The 17,037-nt window shown below is 44.2% G+C and overlaps 1 protein-coding gene across 1 annotated transcript in view; it reads left to right on the top strand.

The window, feature by feature from the left end:
* Window positions 1–4,293: 4,293 nt before the first annotated feature.
* Window positions 4,294–17,037, top strand: part of LOC140146366 (gamma-butyrobetaine dioxygenase-like) — a 32,144-nt gene continuing 19,400 nt past the window's right edge. The window contains exon 1 of the mRNA XM_072168188.1: window positions 4,294–4,882. Within this exon, the coding sequence (XP_072024289.1) occupies window positions 4,355–4,882 (528 nt within the window). The 5' untranslated portion in view covers window positions 4,294–4,354. The remainder of the gene's footprint in view (window positions 4,883–17,037) is intronic.

The raw sequence follows: 17,037 nt of genomic DNA, 5'->3' as shown, positions 1-17,037 counted from the left end.
CAGGGGGGGCATGGGAGTTTTTTGGAAGAAAAAAAACTTTGCCCACCTAGTGAGAAAAAAAAAAAACTTTGCCCACTAGTGAGACGAAAAAAAAAAATTTGCCTCACTGATGAGTAAAAAAAAAAAATTTCCCCACCCAACTTTGTATAAAAATGTACATTAAAATTGAAAACAAATAACAAATAATAAAATTTGGTGCTCTTGGAGGCGAAAAAAAAAAATTCCGCCTGAGAATCTAATGGTGCGTCCCTAACTGTGATGGATTTGAAACCACTTAAGATTCACAAAGTTCCATTGCATCCAATACTCCAGGCTTCTGTAGGCTATTTGAATGACCCCCTAATTATTAAAAGGTGCATTAACTCAAGCTAACTCACTCAAGCCCCCCGTTATTTTTTTTTAATCAATGAATGCTCCTTACTTTGAAAGTCTCGGTCTTGCCTTAGATTTCAGACTTCTAACCTCCCCCCCGACCACCCCATTAAAACAATTATTGGAATGACGTTGCATCATTTGCATGATGGAATACACATCCCAGCAGGCATATAAGCCCAATCAATAACCCATGCGTGAACTGCTGTTTGTAAACATCAGCCGAGTGAACAAAATATTATAATACTTTTTCAATTTACTTTCGGTACTTTCAGCGCAACTTTGCTTTAAAATGAGATAAACAAGTGATAAAAGTAGGGAAAATAATACTTGGTGCATTTTTTATGTAACTATTGAGAAGTTGAAACAAGAAATGTCTTTAAAAAAGACAACGCAGTGATTAAAGGAAACATGATGGATTTGCCTCGGTTCCGGAGCCACTGATTTAAAAGTAACAGGTTTTAAAGCCCATTCGGCGATTTGCTCATTTGGACGATCGTATCGTGAGTCATCAAAATTCAGATTTTGGTACCTTTGCATTGTCATAGATGTGCTAACATAGTAATTCAGCTGAAAGCGGCTATGTATTTAAGACAAAATTTCTTTGTACTTTCGCTGGGATCACTGAAAGCACTTAACTTAAGAGAAGTATAGAATAAATAATCTTTGAATGAAAACATGTCACATCTGAGACGAATAGTTATATTCGTCTCCGTTATGTAACTATTGAGAAGTTGAAAAAAAAATAGATCGGCTAGTGAATTGGCTAAATTTTATTTCCATGAAACAAATAGCTGAGAGTATATAAACAAAACATAAAATCTAGCTTTGCTACATGTCCTGCTGGCCGGAGTAACCAAATGAGCAATGGAAGTTTGTATACAAAGGTCAAATGCCCTGTTCTGTGTGCACAGTGACCTTAGCTGTTACCATAACAACGGCTCACATTTCAGTCTCACTGACCATCGTGGAGTTAGGGATTCAATCATGTTTCACCGTTGTTCATCACCGTTTAACAACGATGCGGCCGCGTCGTCTGCGTGGTTTACTTCGCGAGGGCAGCTTTAGCTGCCCGAGCGAAGTAAACTACGCAGACGCGCCGGACGCAGTTGTTAAACGGTGATAACACCGGTGAAACATGATTGAATCCTTTCAACAACGAAAAGAAGCTAAAGATCGTATAATTCACGATTATTTCACGGGGAAATCTCAGTTAATCATTGTCACTAAGCCTTACACAATCTTCGATGATTTCTCTGTTAATATCATCAATAAAGCTACAGAATAAAACGGCAAAATTGAGCCGCTATCTGAAAATACTAAATTCAACTTGTAAGCTTGCATACGCACAAAGGTTCCAGGCATGACGAATTTTACTCGCTCTCGCGTAACGCGTAGTCTCGCTCGCGTTCGCGTATACGCTACAGTAAAAGTGTGGATTCATCACGGATTAACAACGGTTGGCTCCTGTACAAAGGTATAGGAGGAGTTGTTGAATAGGTATTCAGCTGTCAACACGGGATTAATTGGGGATTAATTTTATGAGTCGGAAACCCAGCTCTGACAAAAGGGTTTGGGGAAGTAAGATATGATTCATGCAATCCAAGCCATGGAATTCACTGACTAGTCTACTAAAAAATGTATAGGCCTATTATATCGCGAATTTCAAAAAATCAAAATTATTTGATATCATAAGGACATTCCTCGTTTTAAAAATGCAATTGGATATGTCTGATGCGCTCTCAGTTCCCACAACAAATATGTAAAAACGTCGCTATCAGAGCAGTGAAAATGATATCATTTTGAATTTGATACGACACATCCTGAGTTATGCATGCACTATAAACATGATAGCATTGCAAAGTGGAAAAAACCCGCGGTTAACGTGTTTTTTCCACCCGCAGCAAAAACCTGCAAACCATGACACGCTACCTGGAATTGGGCTATTCCAGAAAATAAGTGCACACCCCCTATAGACATGTATAGAGGAGTAAATTTTTAATCCAGTTGGAATTCCAGTTGTCAATGTTGCTTGAAAAAGCTTGGAAATCCAATTAAATGAAGGAAAAATCACGGAAATGTCTAAAATGAGCTCTCAAATTCAGGATTTCTTACTTTGAACTAGTTTTCTGCTGGATTTTTTCGCCTTTGGACACTTAAAAAGTCTGGATTTCCAACAATCACGACTGGACAAAAAGTCTGGATATCCAAACTCCTCTATAGGGGTGTGCATCTATTTTCTGGAATAGCCCATTGAACTCTGACGATGTTAATGTATGATATTTAAGGTGGTACTACACGTGTTGATAAATTTGTGACTATTTTTGCATTTTTCTATTTAAAAAATAACACACTGGTAACAAAAGTTATGTATATTATAGGGGCAAGGAATCCAGTTTCTACATTGGAATTTCAGTGACTCAAGACAAGCGGTAATTTATTTATGATAAGAAAAGAGGTACCGCTAGAATGTACCTCATTTCTTAACATATAACCACTTTGCAGTCTTGAATCACTGAAATTTCAGTGAAAAAATTGGATTCCTTGCCCCTATAATAAAAAAACACATAACGTTTGTTACCAGTGTGTAGTTATTTTTTGTGAAAAATGCAAAATAATTTAGTCACAAAATTTATCAGAGGGTGTAGTACTACCTTAAATGAATAGGAATTATGACGCAGACATGGCACGCAAAATAATGAGTAAAGCAGTTTCAGACTTTTTATTGTACGTAAAATATTGTATGTAACATATCTACGTTGTTTAATCTATTGCCATTCCATTTCCAGTAATGTTTAAGTTCTAACGAATGTTTGATGACGAAAAATCGATAATATATTTCTGCTCGATATTGTACGTCTAAAGCGCTCCACAGACTCCGAGTATTGTACGTACAATATTGTATGCAACATATCTACGTTATTTAATCTATTGCCATTCTATTTCCAGTAATGTTTAAGTTCTAACGAATGTTTGATGACGAAAAATCGATAATATGTTACATGTAATATCTAGTAGAAATATATTATCGATTTTACGTCATCAAACATTCGTTAGAACTTAAACATTACTGGAAATAGATTGGCAATAGATTAAACAACGTAGATATGTTGCATACAATATTGCACGTACAATAAAAAGTCTGAATACTGCTTAATACTCGGAGTCTGTGGTTCTTTAGTTCTTTATTGTCATCATGATAATGATGGTAAACCTTTCACCTAGATCGGAGTCAATGATCCTTGCCATTCATAAAGCGTAAATGCCCACGTAGTATTGTTGGTCGAGGTATAGCCAAAAAGATTGTTTTTCATTGTCTAAATCAATAGTTCCTTAGCTGCATATAGCAAATCATCACACCACTCTTCGCCATACATACATTCTCCCAGCCACATTTCCCTAACATAATATGAAATTTTTAAAAAAGAAAGAAATTTAGTTCGGCAGAGGCGCATACACGGTCTGGATTTTTGCAAATTATAGGAGAATTCCACGTAGGTCCTCAAAAGTTTCTTCCAGATTTTGGAGATTAGATTCCCATAAAGACGAAACAGTAATCTTTAGTCGGGACCTAAGTAAAATTTACATAAAATTTTTACCATCAATTGAGTGTTAATTTTGACTAAATTCAGAAAATATTTTGGCGTATATAAAATTGAAGTAAAAATCTCTCAGCCTCCTAAACCACATACATTTTAGCACGATTGGGTATCACGAATCGTTATATATGATGTGCAGTTAATATTCATATATTCTTTTATACATAGGATGCTTCAGTTTTAACACAAAAAATATTTCATTGAAAACCCTCCCACTCGGCGATTTTAAAAAAGGTAACCACGCTTCCCTAGAATGTGCAATAAATTAGCATTATTTTTTTTCTTATTTTAATTTAGCAGCATTCTAGAAACTCGGGCGTACGGCGAGTACTGCTGTAGCAAATCATACAAACCAGTTATTTAAAGTACTGAAGTATTCAAAAATGTCCGCACTTATGCAAGTTGATCTTGATCATATTTCCCGGTTTTGCCTCGTTAAAACTAACGAAGGACATGTCGTTGGGACATATCCTTTTGTGTGGCTACGTGATAACTGCCGTTGTTGTGAATGCTACCATCCTACTTCACGTAACCGCGTCATAACCATGGCCGACCTGGACGTCGATATTGTTCCAGTTGCAGCAGACGTTATTGGTGAAACACTGAACATTAAATGGCCTGATGGCCATCTTAGTCCATTTCCAATCTCCTGGCTTAAGGAATTTCAATTCTCCAATACAATTGAGGATCCTGTTAGCGCACCTGTTTGTCAACTATGGGGAAAAGAGATGAAGGATAAGATCCCGAGGTTTCCATTTGCAGATGTTATAAGTAATGACAAGAGTCTTTATGAATGGTTAGAAGCATTGCAGATTTATGGGTTGGCAATCATCACAGATGGGCCTAAAAAACCAGGCGCGATACTTGAAATAGGGAAAAGAGTCTCATTCTTGAAGATGACACAATATGGGTGAGTAAACCTATATAAATCCTAATTTTCAGACACATACACACTATGAACCTGGCACAATTCGACGTGCCCCGTGCAGAGCCGTCGCTAGAGAGGGGGGGAGGGGGGGGGGGGGGATGGGCAGGCCCGGATTTACTATTGGGCCAGATGGGCCCGGGCACAGGGCCCCAAAAATTTGGGGCTCCAATTTGGCCATGTGCATATTTCTTTTTAGCCCCAAAACACCATATTTTGGACCCAAATATGCTATCATTACAAAATTGTTCACATAGCAAAATTCACCTTCATTTTAGGCTAAAATTACCTGAAATTGACATTTTTTGATGTTTTGTAGTCATGTCCCTGTTTGCTTGGAAATGTCCACTGTATATTCCTTCAGATTATTCTTTGTTTATTTATTTTATTACTCTGTAACGTTACTCTATTCTTTATAATTTCTTTATGATCTTTACAGGCCTTGCCGTTTAAGGCGAGCGATCGCTCTCGCTCGCCACCGCTCGCCCAAACTCAATTTCTAGCGACGATTTTCCACTCGCCAAAGACACTAAATATCGCTCGCTGCGAATCGCCCAAAATTGAATCCAATATCAATTTACATGCAAGTTTCAGCACTTCAGTGTATCCTATCCGATCTACCGTAATAAGTTAGCCTTGAACCCTGGATACGAAAGAAAGGTTGTGAAGCTTTGTGAACAACTGGTGTGTAATATTGTTTCATATTAATATATCATGATTTTTCAGACCAAGCGAGTGATTCGATTAAAATGTAGAGAGTGATTCGACCACTCGCCTATTAAAGGCCCATTCAGTGATTTGCTCATCCGGACGATCGTAAAAATCATCAAAATTCAGATTTTGGTACCTTTGTAATTGGCATAGATGTGCTAACATAGCCTGCTAGTGGTTCGGTCGAAAGCCGTGTATTTTAGACAAAATAAAGCATTTGCATGATTCTGGACTTTTGATACTGACAGTACAAAAAGTCCGACTCGAGATCGAAAGAAGCTCACTCTCCACGTACCAACACGCGTTGCGTATTGTTTCTACTACTTATTACATCAGTAGCTACTATTTTAAACAAAATACACAAATTTAACTGTTTTTCATATTTGAATTGACCGTTAGTTTGCCTCGGAGCTCGGTGACCTTTAATTGCTTATTTTGTTTTCTACTACAAAAATTAAGCGTCTGTTTTAAATCAATTTAGACTCTACTTCCCCGTGTTAGAAACACTGGACTAGGAAGTTTTTCCAGTCGATTGGTGGCGCACTGTACGAAAATCTCGATTTTCTCGAGTCGATCTGAGTTGAAGTAGAAAACCTTTCTAAAACTTCTGTTTTTTGACTAATTTGTCGATGTATTCAGTGGAAAAGTGGTTTAATGAAATTCTGTAGACTTATTCTTTATTTCTAAGCAACTCTGACAAATTTCCATTTTTTTTAATGTTCCTGTGAAATCACTGAAAGGGCCTTTAAAGTCATAATGTACGATCTTTTTTCAGAATTTACCTTTATTTTTTTCAAAACCGATTTTTTGGCATATTTGTAATACTAACACATGTTCTAACTTAAATCTATGAGGAAACTGTCATATTCGTCCTATTTGTCGTAAAACGGGACGATTTTCTGTTGGTCCGACATAAAGTCATAATTTTTTTAGATTATGACTTTATGTCAGCCACGATCGCAAATCGTAGTCTCGTACAAAACTAGCTAGGTTACGGTCCCTCCACATGTGGAGGGAGCGTAAACAAACTGGCCGCGTAGGAGACTAACTCTGAAGCCGCAATCGCTGTCCTAATCCAAATAGTGCGAGATGTTTCGAGTGATAGAGGTGAAGTTTATGATGTTGTTTCTTTGCAAATTCCGAATGTTTTTCGCGTCCAAATGTATTGGGAACTTTCATAATGATTGCATATTATCATTTTAGAAGAAAAAAAGAAAAATCTAAAAATTTAAAAAGATCGTACATTAAGGCTTTAAGTCTATGTGGGTGACGATTAGAAATACATGGCAATATTGAAAAACCCTCATTTTGGGCCATTTTAGACACTACAATGCTCATAAAAAAGAATAGCACTTAGTTTGGATGTAAAATTCACACACAATGCTACCTGCGTGATTACAAACATGATTAAATATATTTCATTCGGGAGCTATAGCAAAACAAAAAATGTCCTATACCTTAGGGACGCACCATTAGATTCTCAGGGTGGGGGTAGGAAGTTTTTGGGTTTTTTTAAACTTCACCCACTATATGAGCAAAAAAAAAACTTTCCCCACCAACACTAAAAAAAAAAAACTTTCCCCACCTAACTGTGTATAAATGGATGAAATTAAAAAAACAACTTCGGCGTCAAAAAACAACACTTCGCCGCCTTCGCCGGCAAAAAAATCTTTCCCCGACCCCAACTTCCTACCCCCCCCCAGTATCAAATGGTGCGTCCCTTAATGGTTATTGAACAAAGGTGACTGGTCCTCCTAGTGTGGAAGCCAGTCAGTCTCCCTCGCCCCTCCATCTGATTGGCGTATTTCCGGCAGTCCTACCAGGTAAAGGCAAATCGACAGTCGACTCGAGAGACATACGATTCGGGACTTCATAAATTCTACAGGTGGTGTTCCGGTCGAGAAATCGACCCGCCCATTCTGCCCCTGTAGGCGAAGTCGCGGATTTCCTTACAGAAGTGTTTCACGGCAGCTGTATGCCTCGGATCGCCCAAGCGTACAGGACGGCCATTGTGGCGGTCCATCATGGCTTGGGGGCATGACTGTCTCCTCTTGTCCAGTTTTCTCCGCCCTCTTTAAAGGCATGTTCGCGGAGAGGACCTCCCGTTGGTGTTGGGATATCTAGCCGAGACCTTCGAGCCCAGGGAGGATCTCTCACAACAGGACCTGACACTACAGACAGTGTTTTTAGTGTTTTTAGTGTTTGTTCATTAGGAATGTTGATCTCAACTGTAAATTTTATTCATTTTGAACAATTCCAACAAAAAAACGAACTGTTTTAACTCGCGTTTTAGTGACGTTTCACCACTACACTAGTGGCTTCTTCAGACTGGCAACTCATCACATCTGACTGTTTCCTTTTATGGGTAACAGGAGACACCGTAGAGGGCGTGATGAGTTGGTTAAAGATGTTGTTGAGCGGTACCCAACTTAAGTGATGGGTTTAAAATCTGTCAAAAATTCAGTTAGGACGCGGGACTACCGATTGTTATTGTTCTGCAAGGCTCACTCAGTCATTTAATAAGGCAATACAAACGATCGAATTTGGTATTCAAATGAACAAAATTTTGAGTTACACCTTTTCAGTGTAAAAATTTTTTCTCGGCCAAATGAAAAGCAATAATTTTCATTTTTCAGTAAATGTCAGGAAAAACTGTAATGCTTGATACTGTATTTTTTTTCAAATCTTAGTGTTAAACTTAGTCGTGAAATTCAGTCATTTAGTGTAAGATTTTCGATTTTGATAGGCTTCAACTCTGCCCGCGAGCCTTTTTTGGATCAATCTTTTAGCTTTTCAAAGTAATATAGTTCGCTAAAGAAGGATTTTTCCCAACTTTCTAACGCACATCACCGTGAGCGATATATCATAGTTTTGTCAGAATTTCCGTTTTGATTCCATAATTTTTGACTACCAGCTGAAAAATTTTCAAATCCACGCGTGAAATCTTAGGCTAATACTAGCATTGTGGATCGATATCTCTGGGTGCCCGGCCTGGATACAGTGTTGCCAGAACTTCAATATAGCAAAGAAATTACCTAGTGTTTCAATTGTCATGAAGGTGACTGGGTATAGTGCCTTTTGTTTGCGTTTGTTTGAAATTGCTTAAACCCACCGAAAGTCATAATGAAGCAGCCAAAACAATACAAGGTTAAACATGGAAGTTTATAACAACCTATTATAATGTCCTAAAGGAAAAATCATTTATGGCAACAATGAGCCTTGCATTGTATGTCATGGTTAAAATGTGTTGAGTACCCACCCCACCCCCATAGGCCTACATAATATTACATACCGGTACCTTATAATATTTATATAGCACGGCTATAGCTGTAGCCTACATTTAGAAAGTAGGTCCTATAGCGCAAAATTATGACAAATAGGCCTACACAAACCCGAACGCAAGTCTGAAGGGTGTAATGAAAATGCCAACCCGCGATGGGGGGGTCATTCAAAATTCACCTGGAGATAGGAGGGACAGAAAATTAAAATCCCCTCTAATAACACGCGAATTTTTCTAGGTTTGGACAGTGGATTTTCCCAAGGACCTCATCCTAGGTAAATAAACAAACAAACAAACAGACAAAATGGTTTTCATAATCATGGAATCCATAGCCCCTATAAATTGAAATTGCAGGCTATCACGGGAGCAAATTTCCAAATTTCACCTCATTTACCAGAATTGGGGATTTGGGCTACCAAATCGCTGGTCAGACAATCCTGGTTTTCAATGGAAAAGGGACCTGGTTGACAACAATTGAAATATCGATTATTTCTGCTGGTTGTTCTGGAGATAAAGTACTGAGTTTGACATTTTCGGAGCATGAAGGGAAAAAGGGTAAAATAAAAACGGAAATTCTGACAAAACTATAATATATAGACCCACACGATGTGCTTTACAGAGGTGGGAATATCTTTCTTTAGCAAACTATATTAGTTTGAGACGCTAAAAAATGAATTCCGTAAAAAGCTCACGGGCGAACTAAAGGCCTATAAAAATCAAAAATATCACACTAAAAGACAAAATATGATGCTTGAATTTTAACACCAGGATTTAAAAAAAAAATGTATATCCAAGCACTATGACTTTAACTGACATTACTGAAGAAAAAAAAATATTGCTTTATATTTGACCGAGAAAATAAATTTCATAGCAAAAAGGTGTATCTCTGAATTGTGCTGATTTTAACACGTATCGATCGACTTTTAGCGCGACTATGCATTTCTAAAGAATTGGTAGTCCCGCGTCCTAACTGAATTATGCTCAGAATAGGGTACTAGCTCATGGCCTCGGTTACGCGGTAAGTCCTAATAATTTAAATCAGTCGTCTATTGTAGATGAATATAAATTATAGCAGCTTGTGAGAAAGCATGTTAGAAGCTTACCAAACCGGAAGCTGCACAATTGCGTGCTGAGATTGTTAAAATTGTGCTGAGATCTGTATCCCACCTCTGAAAAGAATTTATGGCAGGCCCAAAATTCATAAAGATGGAACTCCATTGCGACCTATCGTGGACTTTACTGGCTCTATCGGTTATAACGTGGCCAAGTCCCTAGAAGATATTTTGAGCCCCATTGTTGGCCAATCTGAACATTACGTTCTGAATTCCAAAAGTCTTGCGGAAGACCTAAAAGACATAGTCCTCACAGAAGATGAGATCCTTAATTCGCATAATGTGGTGGCGCTCTTTACCAGTTCCCTGTCGATCTCACTCTCCATGTGATTCGTGAAAGACTTAGTGAGGATAAAGACCTCAAAACAGAACCCTCCTTACTATTAATGACATCATCGAACTTACACAATTTTGTCTTGCCACTGTCGCCTACTTTAACTACTCGGATCATATTTACCGCCAACGGTTCGGCATGGCTATGGGAAGTCCCCTCAGCCTCCTCGCGTGTAACATATTCATGGAGTGTTTGGAACAGAAAGCCATTTCCACGGCCCTATATTGCACCATTCGCAGTATGCCCGTCCACCCTAAGGACAAACTTCTCCCTCAACAAAAACCGGAGGACATTTACGAGATCCCCTGCGGTGACTGTTCCAGTTCCTATAGTGGTGAAACTGGCCGTCCGTTCGGCAGCCGACTTAAAGAGCACAAAAAAGAGGTTGAGAAATTTGAATCCAGACAAAAACAATAGCAAATCTTCTGTCACGGACATTCACAAATCAGCCATCACTGATCATGTTGCCTCTATAAATCACTCAATCAATTGGGAGGAATCCAAAGTCATTGATCGTGAAGCTGATAAGACTACCAGGTGGCTCAAAGAAGCCATTTGGATCCGCAGAAAAAGACATGACACTCTAAACAAGGACGAGGGTGCCTACGCACTCAACAACATCTTTGACCAACTCATCACGCCCTCTACGGTGTCTCCTGTTACCCATAAAAGGAAACAGTCAGATGTGATGAGTTGCCAGTCTGAAGAAGCCACTAGTGTAGTGGTGAAACGTCACTAAAACGTGAGTTAAAAAACTTCGTTTTTTGTTGGAATTGTTCAAAATAAATAACAATTTTAGTGGCAGTGGCCTGAGGCCGTCGTTGTTGATATCCATGCTCTGTCGATAGACGAGCACCATTTACGCTTCACCAACGGGAGAGTTTATATCCTGCCTAGGACATGGTTCTTGGCCACGAAGTAGACCATGTCCTTTACTCCTTACCCGGTGTTCCTCCCTCATCTGGTGTCGCAGGGCAGGCGGAGAAACCGTCATGACCCGTTAGGACCCTTAGATGGTACCTAAAGCGTACCGAGAAGATCAGGGGGGACATCAGGCAGCCTTTTGTCGTATCGGCAGCTATCGGCCAGGCCATTTAGGCCGGCCGCTAAAGGCACTATTAGCCACTGGGTTGCCTCCGTCATCCGTTGCGCCCACCAAAAATCATCATGAACGGATGACGGGTCCTCAGAAACAGTCACAGTCAGGTGTCATAACACTCGATCCCAAGCGGCCTCTTGGGCATTTTACTCTGGGATGTCCTTGAGCGAGGTGCTCGACGCAGCAGGCTCAAAGAGCCCCATCAGCTTCCAGTCGATCAGTTCGAGGACGTTAGGCGAGTCTCGGGTTGGATGACCATTGTTGTGGTTGACCGGAGGTTGCACTGCGTGCCCTCCTTACCTCTCAAGTCTTTCTTCCACCTTCCAGCTCTCAGTGGTAGTCTGTACATAGATCAGGTCGTGGGAGGTAAGGAAAGGGTAGAGAGACAGTACGGAGGTTACGTTCAGACGGCTAAAGTGGGAGATTTTCCGGGGTTCAGAGGATCAAGGATGCAAAGAGGATACGGATTCCCCTCTCAGAAGTGAGAGGGACATACACAAGCGCACGATACTTACCTCCCACGACCTGACCTGAACGAAGTTTGGGACCACAAGAAACCCCCTGTACCACAGAAAAAGGTTTTGGCACCCCCAGGAGAACGGGGATGACAACGCCCAGGTGTTGGTATCGCCCAACACTAACGAGATATCGCCCTCACCAACACGTTTCTTGCGACCCTCTACGTGAGAACGTACGACTTTCTTGAGGGGTGGAACGCATAAAACGCGGGAAGGGCTCAGGTCGTGGGAGGTAAGTATCGTGCGCTTGTGTAATTATGTCCCTCTCACTTCTGAGAGGGGAATACACTGCGCACCCTCTACTTACCTCCCACGACCTGATCTATGCACAGAATACCACTGAGAGCTAGGAGGTGGAAGAAAGTCGTGAGAGGTAAGGAGGGCACGCAGTGCCAACTCCGCTCAACCACAACAAAAAAACACCCAACCCAAGGCTCGCCTAACGTCCTCAACCCGATCCCTGGCGCGGCGGGCTGCAAGCAGTGCTGAAGTACCTACAGCTGAACGACTTGCGAGGACGTCCTCAAGGTAGGTCGACTGGAAGGTGGTGGCGCTCTTCCAGCCTGCTGCGTCGAGCACCTCCCTTAAGGACGTCCCAGAATGGAAGGCCCAAGAGGCCACTTGGGAACGAGTGTTGTGACACCTGACTGTGACAGTGTCTGGGGACCCGTCATCCGTTCATGTTTTTGATGGGCGCAACGGATGACGGAGGCAACCCAGTGGCAAATGGTGCTTTTAGCGGCCGGCCTAAATGGCCTGGCCGATGTGATAAAAAGCTGCCTGATGCCCCCCCCCGATCTGCTCGGTACGCTTTAGGTACGATCTAAGGGCCCTAACGGGTCATGACGGTTTCTCCGCCTGCCCCGCGACCAGGACCAGATCAGGGAGGAACACCGGGGTAGAGAAGGACATGATCTGGTTCTTAGCCAAAAATCCGGTCCTAGGCAGAATAGAGACAACCCGTAGGTGAAGCGTAGATGGGGCTCGTCGATCGACAGAGCATGAATATCAGAGCAACGACGGCCGCAGGCCACTGCTACTAAGAACACTGTCTTTAGTGTCAGGTCCTGCAGTGAGAGATTCTCGAAGGGCTCACAAATCTCAGCTAGATATCGCAACACCCACGGGAGGTCCCACTCCGGAACCAGGAGTGGACTGGGCCTCTCCGCGAATATGCCCTTAATGAGGGTGGAGAGGGCTGGACCCGAGGAGATGGTCATGCCTCCCCAAAGCCGTGATGGACCGTGGCTATGACCGTCCTGTAGTACGCTTGGGCGGTGCGAGACATACAACCGCCGTGGAAAACTTCTGTAAGGAAGTCCGCGTCTTAGTCTACAGGGGGAGAATGGGGGTCGATTTCTCGACCGGCCCACCTCCTGTAGAACCGGCAAAGACGCGAATCGTAAGACTCTCGAGTCGTCTATCGCCTTGCCTTTGCGGGGAGCGTGGCAGCTGACTCAGAAAACCGCCTGATACGCCAGACAGTGAGTTGGAGGTTGTTGATCACTTCCATCTAACCTGCTGGCGTGGCGGAACGGACAGAAGATCCCTACGGCGAGGAAGGCTGACTGGCTCCCCCACTAGGAGGTCCAGGAGGCGGGGGAACCACCCCTGCTTGGGCCAGAGAGGAGCGATTAGAAGGAGGAAACAGCCTGAAGAGCGGGCTACCTTCTCCAGCACCCGAGGGATCAGAGCAATGGGAGGAAAGGCGTAACCGAATACGCCCTACCAACTCTCCCACATGGCGTCTCTGCCTATCGCCTGGGGGTCTTGACCCCAGGAGAAGTAGGTCGGAAGTTGATGGTTCCGATGAGACGCAAACAGGTCGACATGCGGGCGATCTGGAAGATGGAACGGCAGACTGCTGGGTGAAGATGTCAATCTTCTGACGCTCCCCTATGGGTTAAGCGCGTGGAGGACTGAAGCCGCTCTCGGGACAGTGAATCGGCCAGGGTGTTGTCTACCCCGGCCAGATGCTCCGCACGGAGGGAAAAATCCCTGCGTTGACACCACAGGAGGAGGGACACCGTCTTCATGCAAAGGCTGAGACTTCTGGTGCCTTCCACCCTGTTGATGTAGGACACAACTGTCATGCTGTCGCATCTTACCAAGATGAACAGGCCATGAATCCGCCGGCCCAGCTGGCGGAGGGCGAGGAAAATGGCCCACAGCTCGAGGAGATTGATGTGTCTCCGAGCTTGAGTCCTCGACTACCGCCCGGAGAGCCTGATGCCCTGAAAGTGGGCTCCCGCCCTGACTTGGATGCATCCGTGGTAAAGACGTGGGAAGGACGGGGTTTCGGGAATGGAACGCCTAACTGAACACTTGGCTGACCTATCCACCAGGAAAGACAGGGGAGGAGATGCCGAGGGACCGGAATCCGGAGGCTCAAAGGATGGTGCCACGTTCGATACAGCCCGAGGAAGTACAACTGTATCTTCCTCGTGCGTAGCCGGCAGCCTGGAACCAGATCTATAAGGCTGGCCATCAGCCCTAGAAGGCGAAGCCACGACCGAGCTAGCCTGGACCGATGCTGCCTGCCTGATCTGCAGAGTGCATAGCCGAACGTCGGCGATCCTCGAGCCTATAGGAGAAACCCGGCCCCTGGCGAAGTCCATAGTCGCCCACAGGAACTGAGGCGACTGGGAGAAAAAAGACTTCTGGTGGTTTATGATAAACCCCAGTGACTCGACCAGCCTGCACACCCCCGAACATCCTGGCGCAGACACTGCGGAGATGGGGCTACCAACAACCAGTCGTCTAGGTAGACGAAGATCGTGATCCCCTTCCTCCGGAGAAACTCTGCCACCGACTTGACCAGTCGAATGAATGTCCGGGGGCCGTGGAGAGGTCAAAGGGGAGGACCCGGAACTGAAAGGCGGTACCGTCGAACACGAAGCGAAGCAATTTCTGGTCTGACTCGCAGATTAGTACGTGGAGGTATGCATCTTTCAGATCTAGGATAACTCCCCACCAGCCTGGCTGAAGGACAGATAACACCGCCCGCAGCATCTCCATCCGGAGACGCGGGGCCTTGATGTAGGCATTCAGGGGCTTCAAGTTGAGGATTGAGCGCCACTCTCCGGATTTCTTTGTGGTAAGGAAGAACGTGGAGTAGTGGCCTGAAAGGAAGGCCCTGGGAAGCTGAGGTCTGATGGCTTTTTTTGTTAGGAGAGCTTCGATCTCCTCCACCAAGGCCTCCCTCTGTAAGGGATCCAGCGGAGACGGGGTGACTCGAACCCCCCGGTACCGAGGGGCGGAAGGTGAACTCAATCTGGTAGCCTAGGGACACTGTATCTAGGACCCATCGGTCTGAGGTCACCCCCGCTAAGCCCTGGCAAATGCCAGGAGACGCACGGCTGTTTGATGGGATCATTTATTAGTTTTTCAAACAAAACATAATGTACAACCAAATGTTAGGCTTAAACAGCTAAAAGCGATATCATGCTAATGTAAACAGATGCTTTTGAGTCATTTGCAACTTTAATTTCCCTCTTTACAAAATTATTCACTTTTATAGCATTTTTAAAGCTTTTTCGGATATATAATGTGCCTATTAATGACAAAATTGGTGGCGCTATTTAGTTACTGGAAATTACTCTTTCAAGCATTTTAATACAAATAATTCCTTTTATTGTTTGATAAAATATGTTTATAAAATTTCCTTGTTGCTTGTTTCACCTATTCCAGCTGTTTTAATGGCAGTATTAATCACCTACCTCTTGCAAATTAAGAAATATGATTTAGGATAAATAGCGCCATCTATAGTTTGTATTTAGTTAATAATGAAGCCAATTCTATACACATCAAACAACCGTGGACGACCGCCCACTGGGAGTGGACGTTCGGGTCCCGGAAGGGAGTCAGAACCGGCGTCCCCGACCACGTCCGCCATAGGCGGATGGGTCGTCACGACCGGCACCGTCACTCTTGCCTCACCCTCCCTTGCGACTGCGATTGCGGTTGCGATTCCGCCTGTCGCCTCTTGCACCCCGAACGGAGCCAGAGGGGGCATGGGTAGCTGGCGGAAATAACGGCTGCAAGAGGGAAGGATACTGCTGCTGCTGAAATTACTGAGCAACCAGCTGCTGCTGTTGAGGCACCTGGATATAGATCGGGTTGGCTGTCAGAATTCTGGGCCGAAACTGCTTGGGCGCTAATGTGGCCGATGCCTTTGGTTGGCTGGCCTCCTTAGACGCCTTCCGTTTGGTACGCTCATCCTCGGCCAGCCTGGGCAAGGCCCCGCCGAATAGATCGGTACCAAACGGAGCAGACCTCAGCTCTCTTTATCAGAAAAGTTGAGCGCATGGGCAACCAAGGCTTGGCGCGCCAAGACAGAACGGGTCGAGATACGAGCGAAGTGCTCTGCCGAGAGATGATTGAGGTCTACCAACACATGGACTGCCATCAGTGTCGCCTCAGGAGACAAGGACATTTCCTTGTCCAGCAAGCTCCGTGCTAGATGAGCGCTGTCGAGCTGTTGGACATTGGAAATGCGGAGCCCGTCCTTGGCGAGAGACTCCAGGGACCGTAGCTCCGGGCCCTATCCCAGGGAGGCACCTTGTGGGGTGCCTTTGGTCCAGCCTGCCTGGGGGCTCCCTCAACTCCTGAGGGGAGGGAGCTCTCCGGGCGACACTTGGTCCCCTTATTCCGCTCCATCTAGTGATAGGCCGCCTCCGGACAGAGGGGGGTTTCTAAGAACGCCACATCCTCTGTAACGTGGGGGAACGCCCGTGCCAGCCACGGAGGCGGTCTACCTCACCCTTATCCTGTACGGACGTGGTGAGTGCTTTGATGTCACGTGATAAGGGGATGAAGGGCATTGACTGGGGGTTTATGGCTTAGTTGGCTTTGCCGCATACCCTAAGTCGGAAGCCAGTTGCGGGGGCGTCTCAAACAACTCCAATCGCATCTTAGCGTCTGATAGGACGGCTGCGAGAAACGGAGCCGAGACGTAGGCGTAAGGAGCCTCTACCGCAACTGGTCCTCCTCGGAGCTCTGAGTCGGTGCTGGGAATGAGTAAGGGTCCCCCAGCCTCGACACTGATCATAACTCCAGGTGGAGCTGGATCGGGCTGAGGAACCCCT

The sequence above is a fragment of the Amphiura filiformis genome, chromosome 2 (assembly GCF_039555335.1).
Source record: "Amphiura filiformis chromosome 2, Afil_fr2py, whole genome shotgun sequence".
NCBI classification, from domain to species: domain Eukaryota; kingdom Metazoa; phylum Echinodermata; class Ophiuroidea; order Amphilepidida; family Amphiuridae; genus Amphiura; species Amphiura filiformis.
This window is presented reverse-complemented; position numbering and strand designations above follow the sequence as displayed.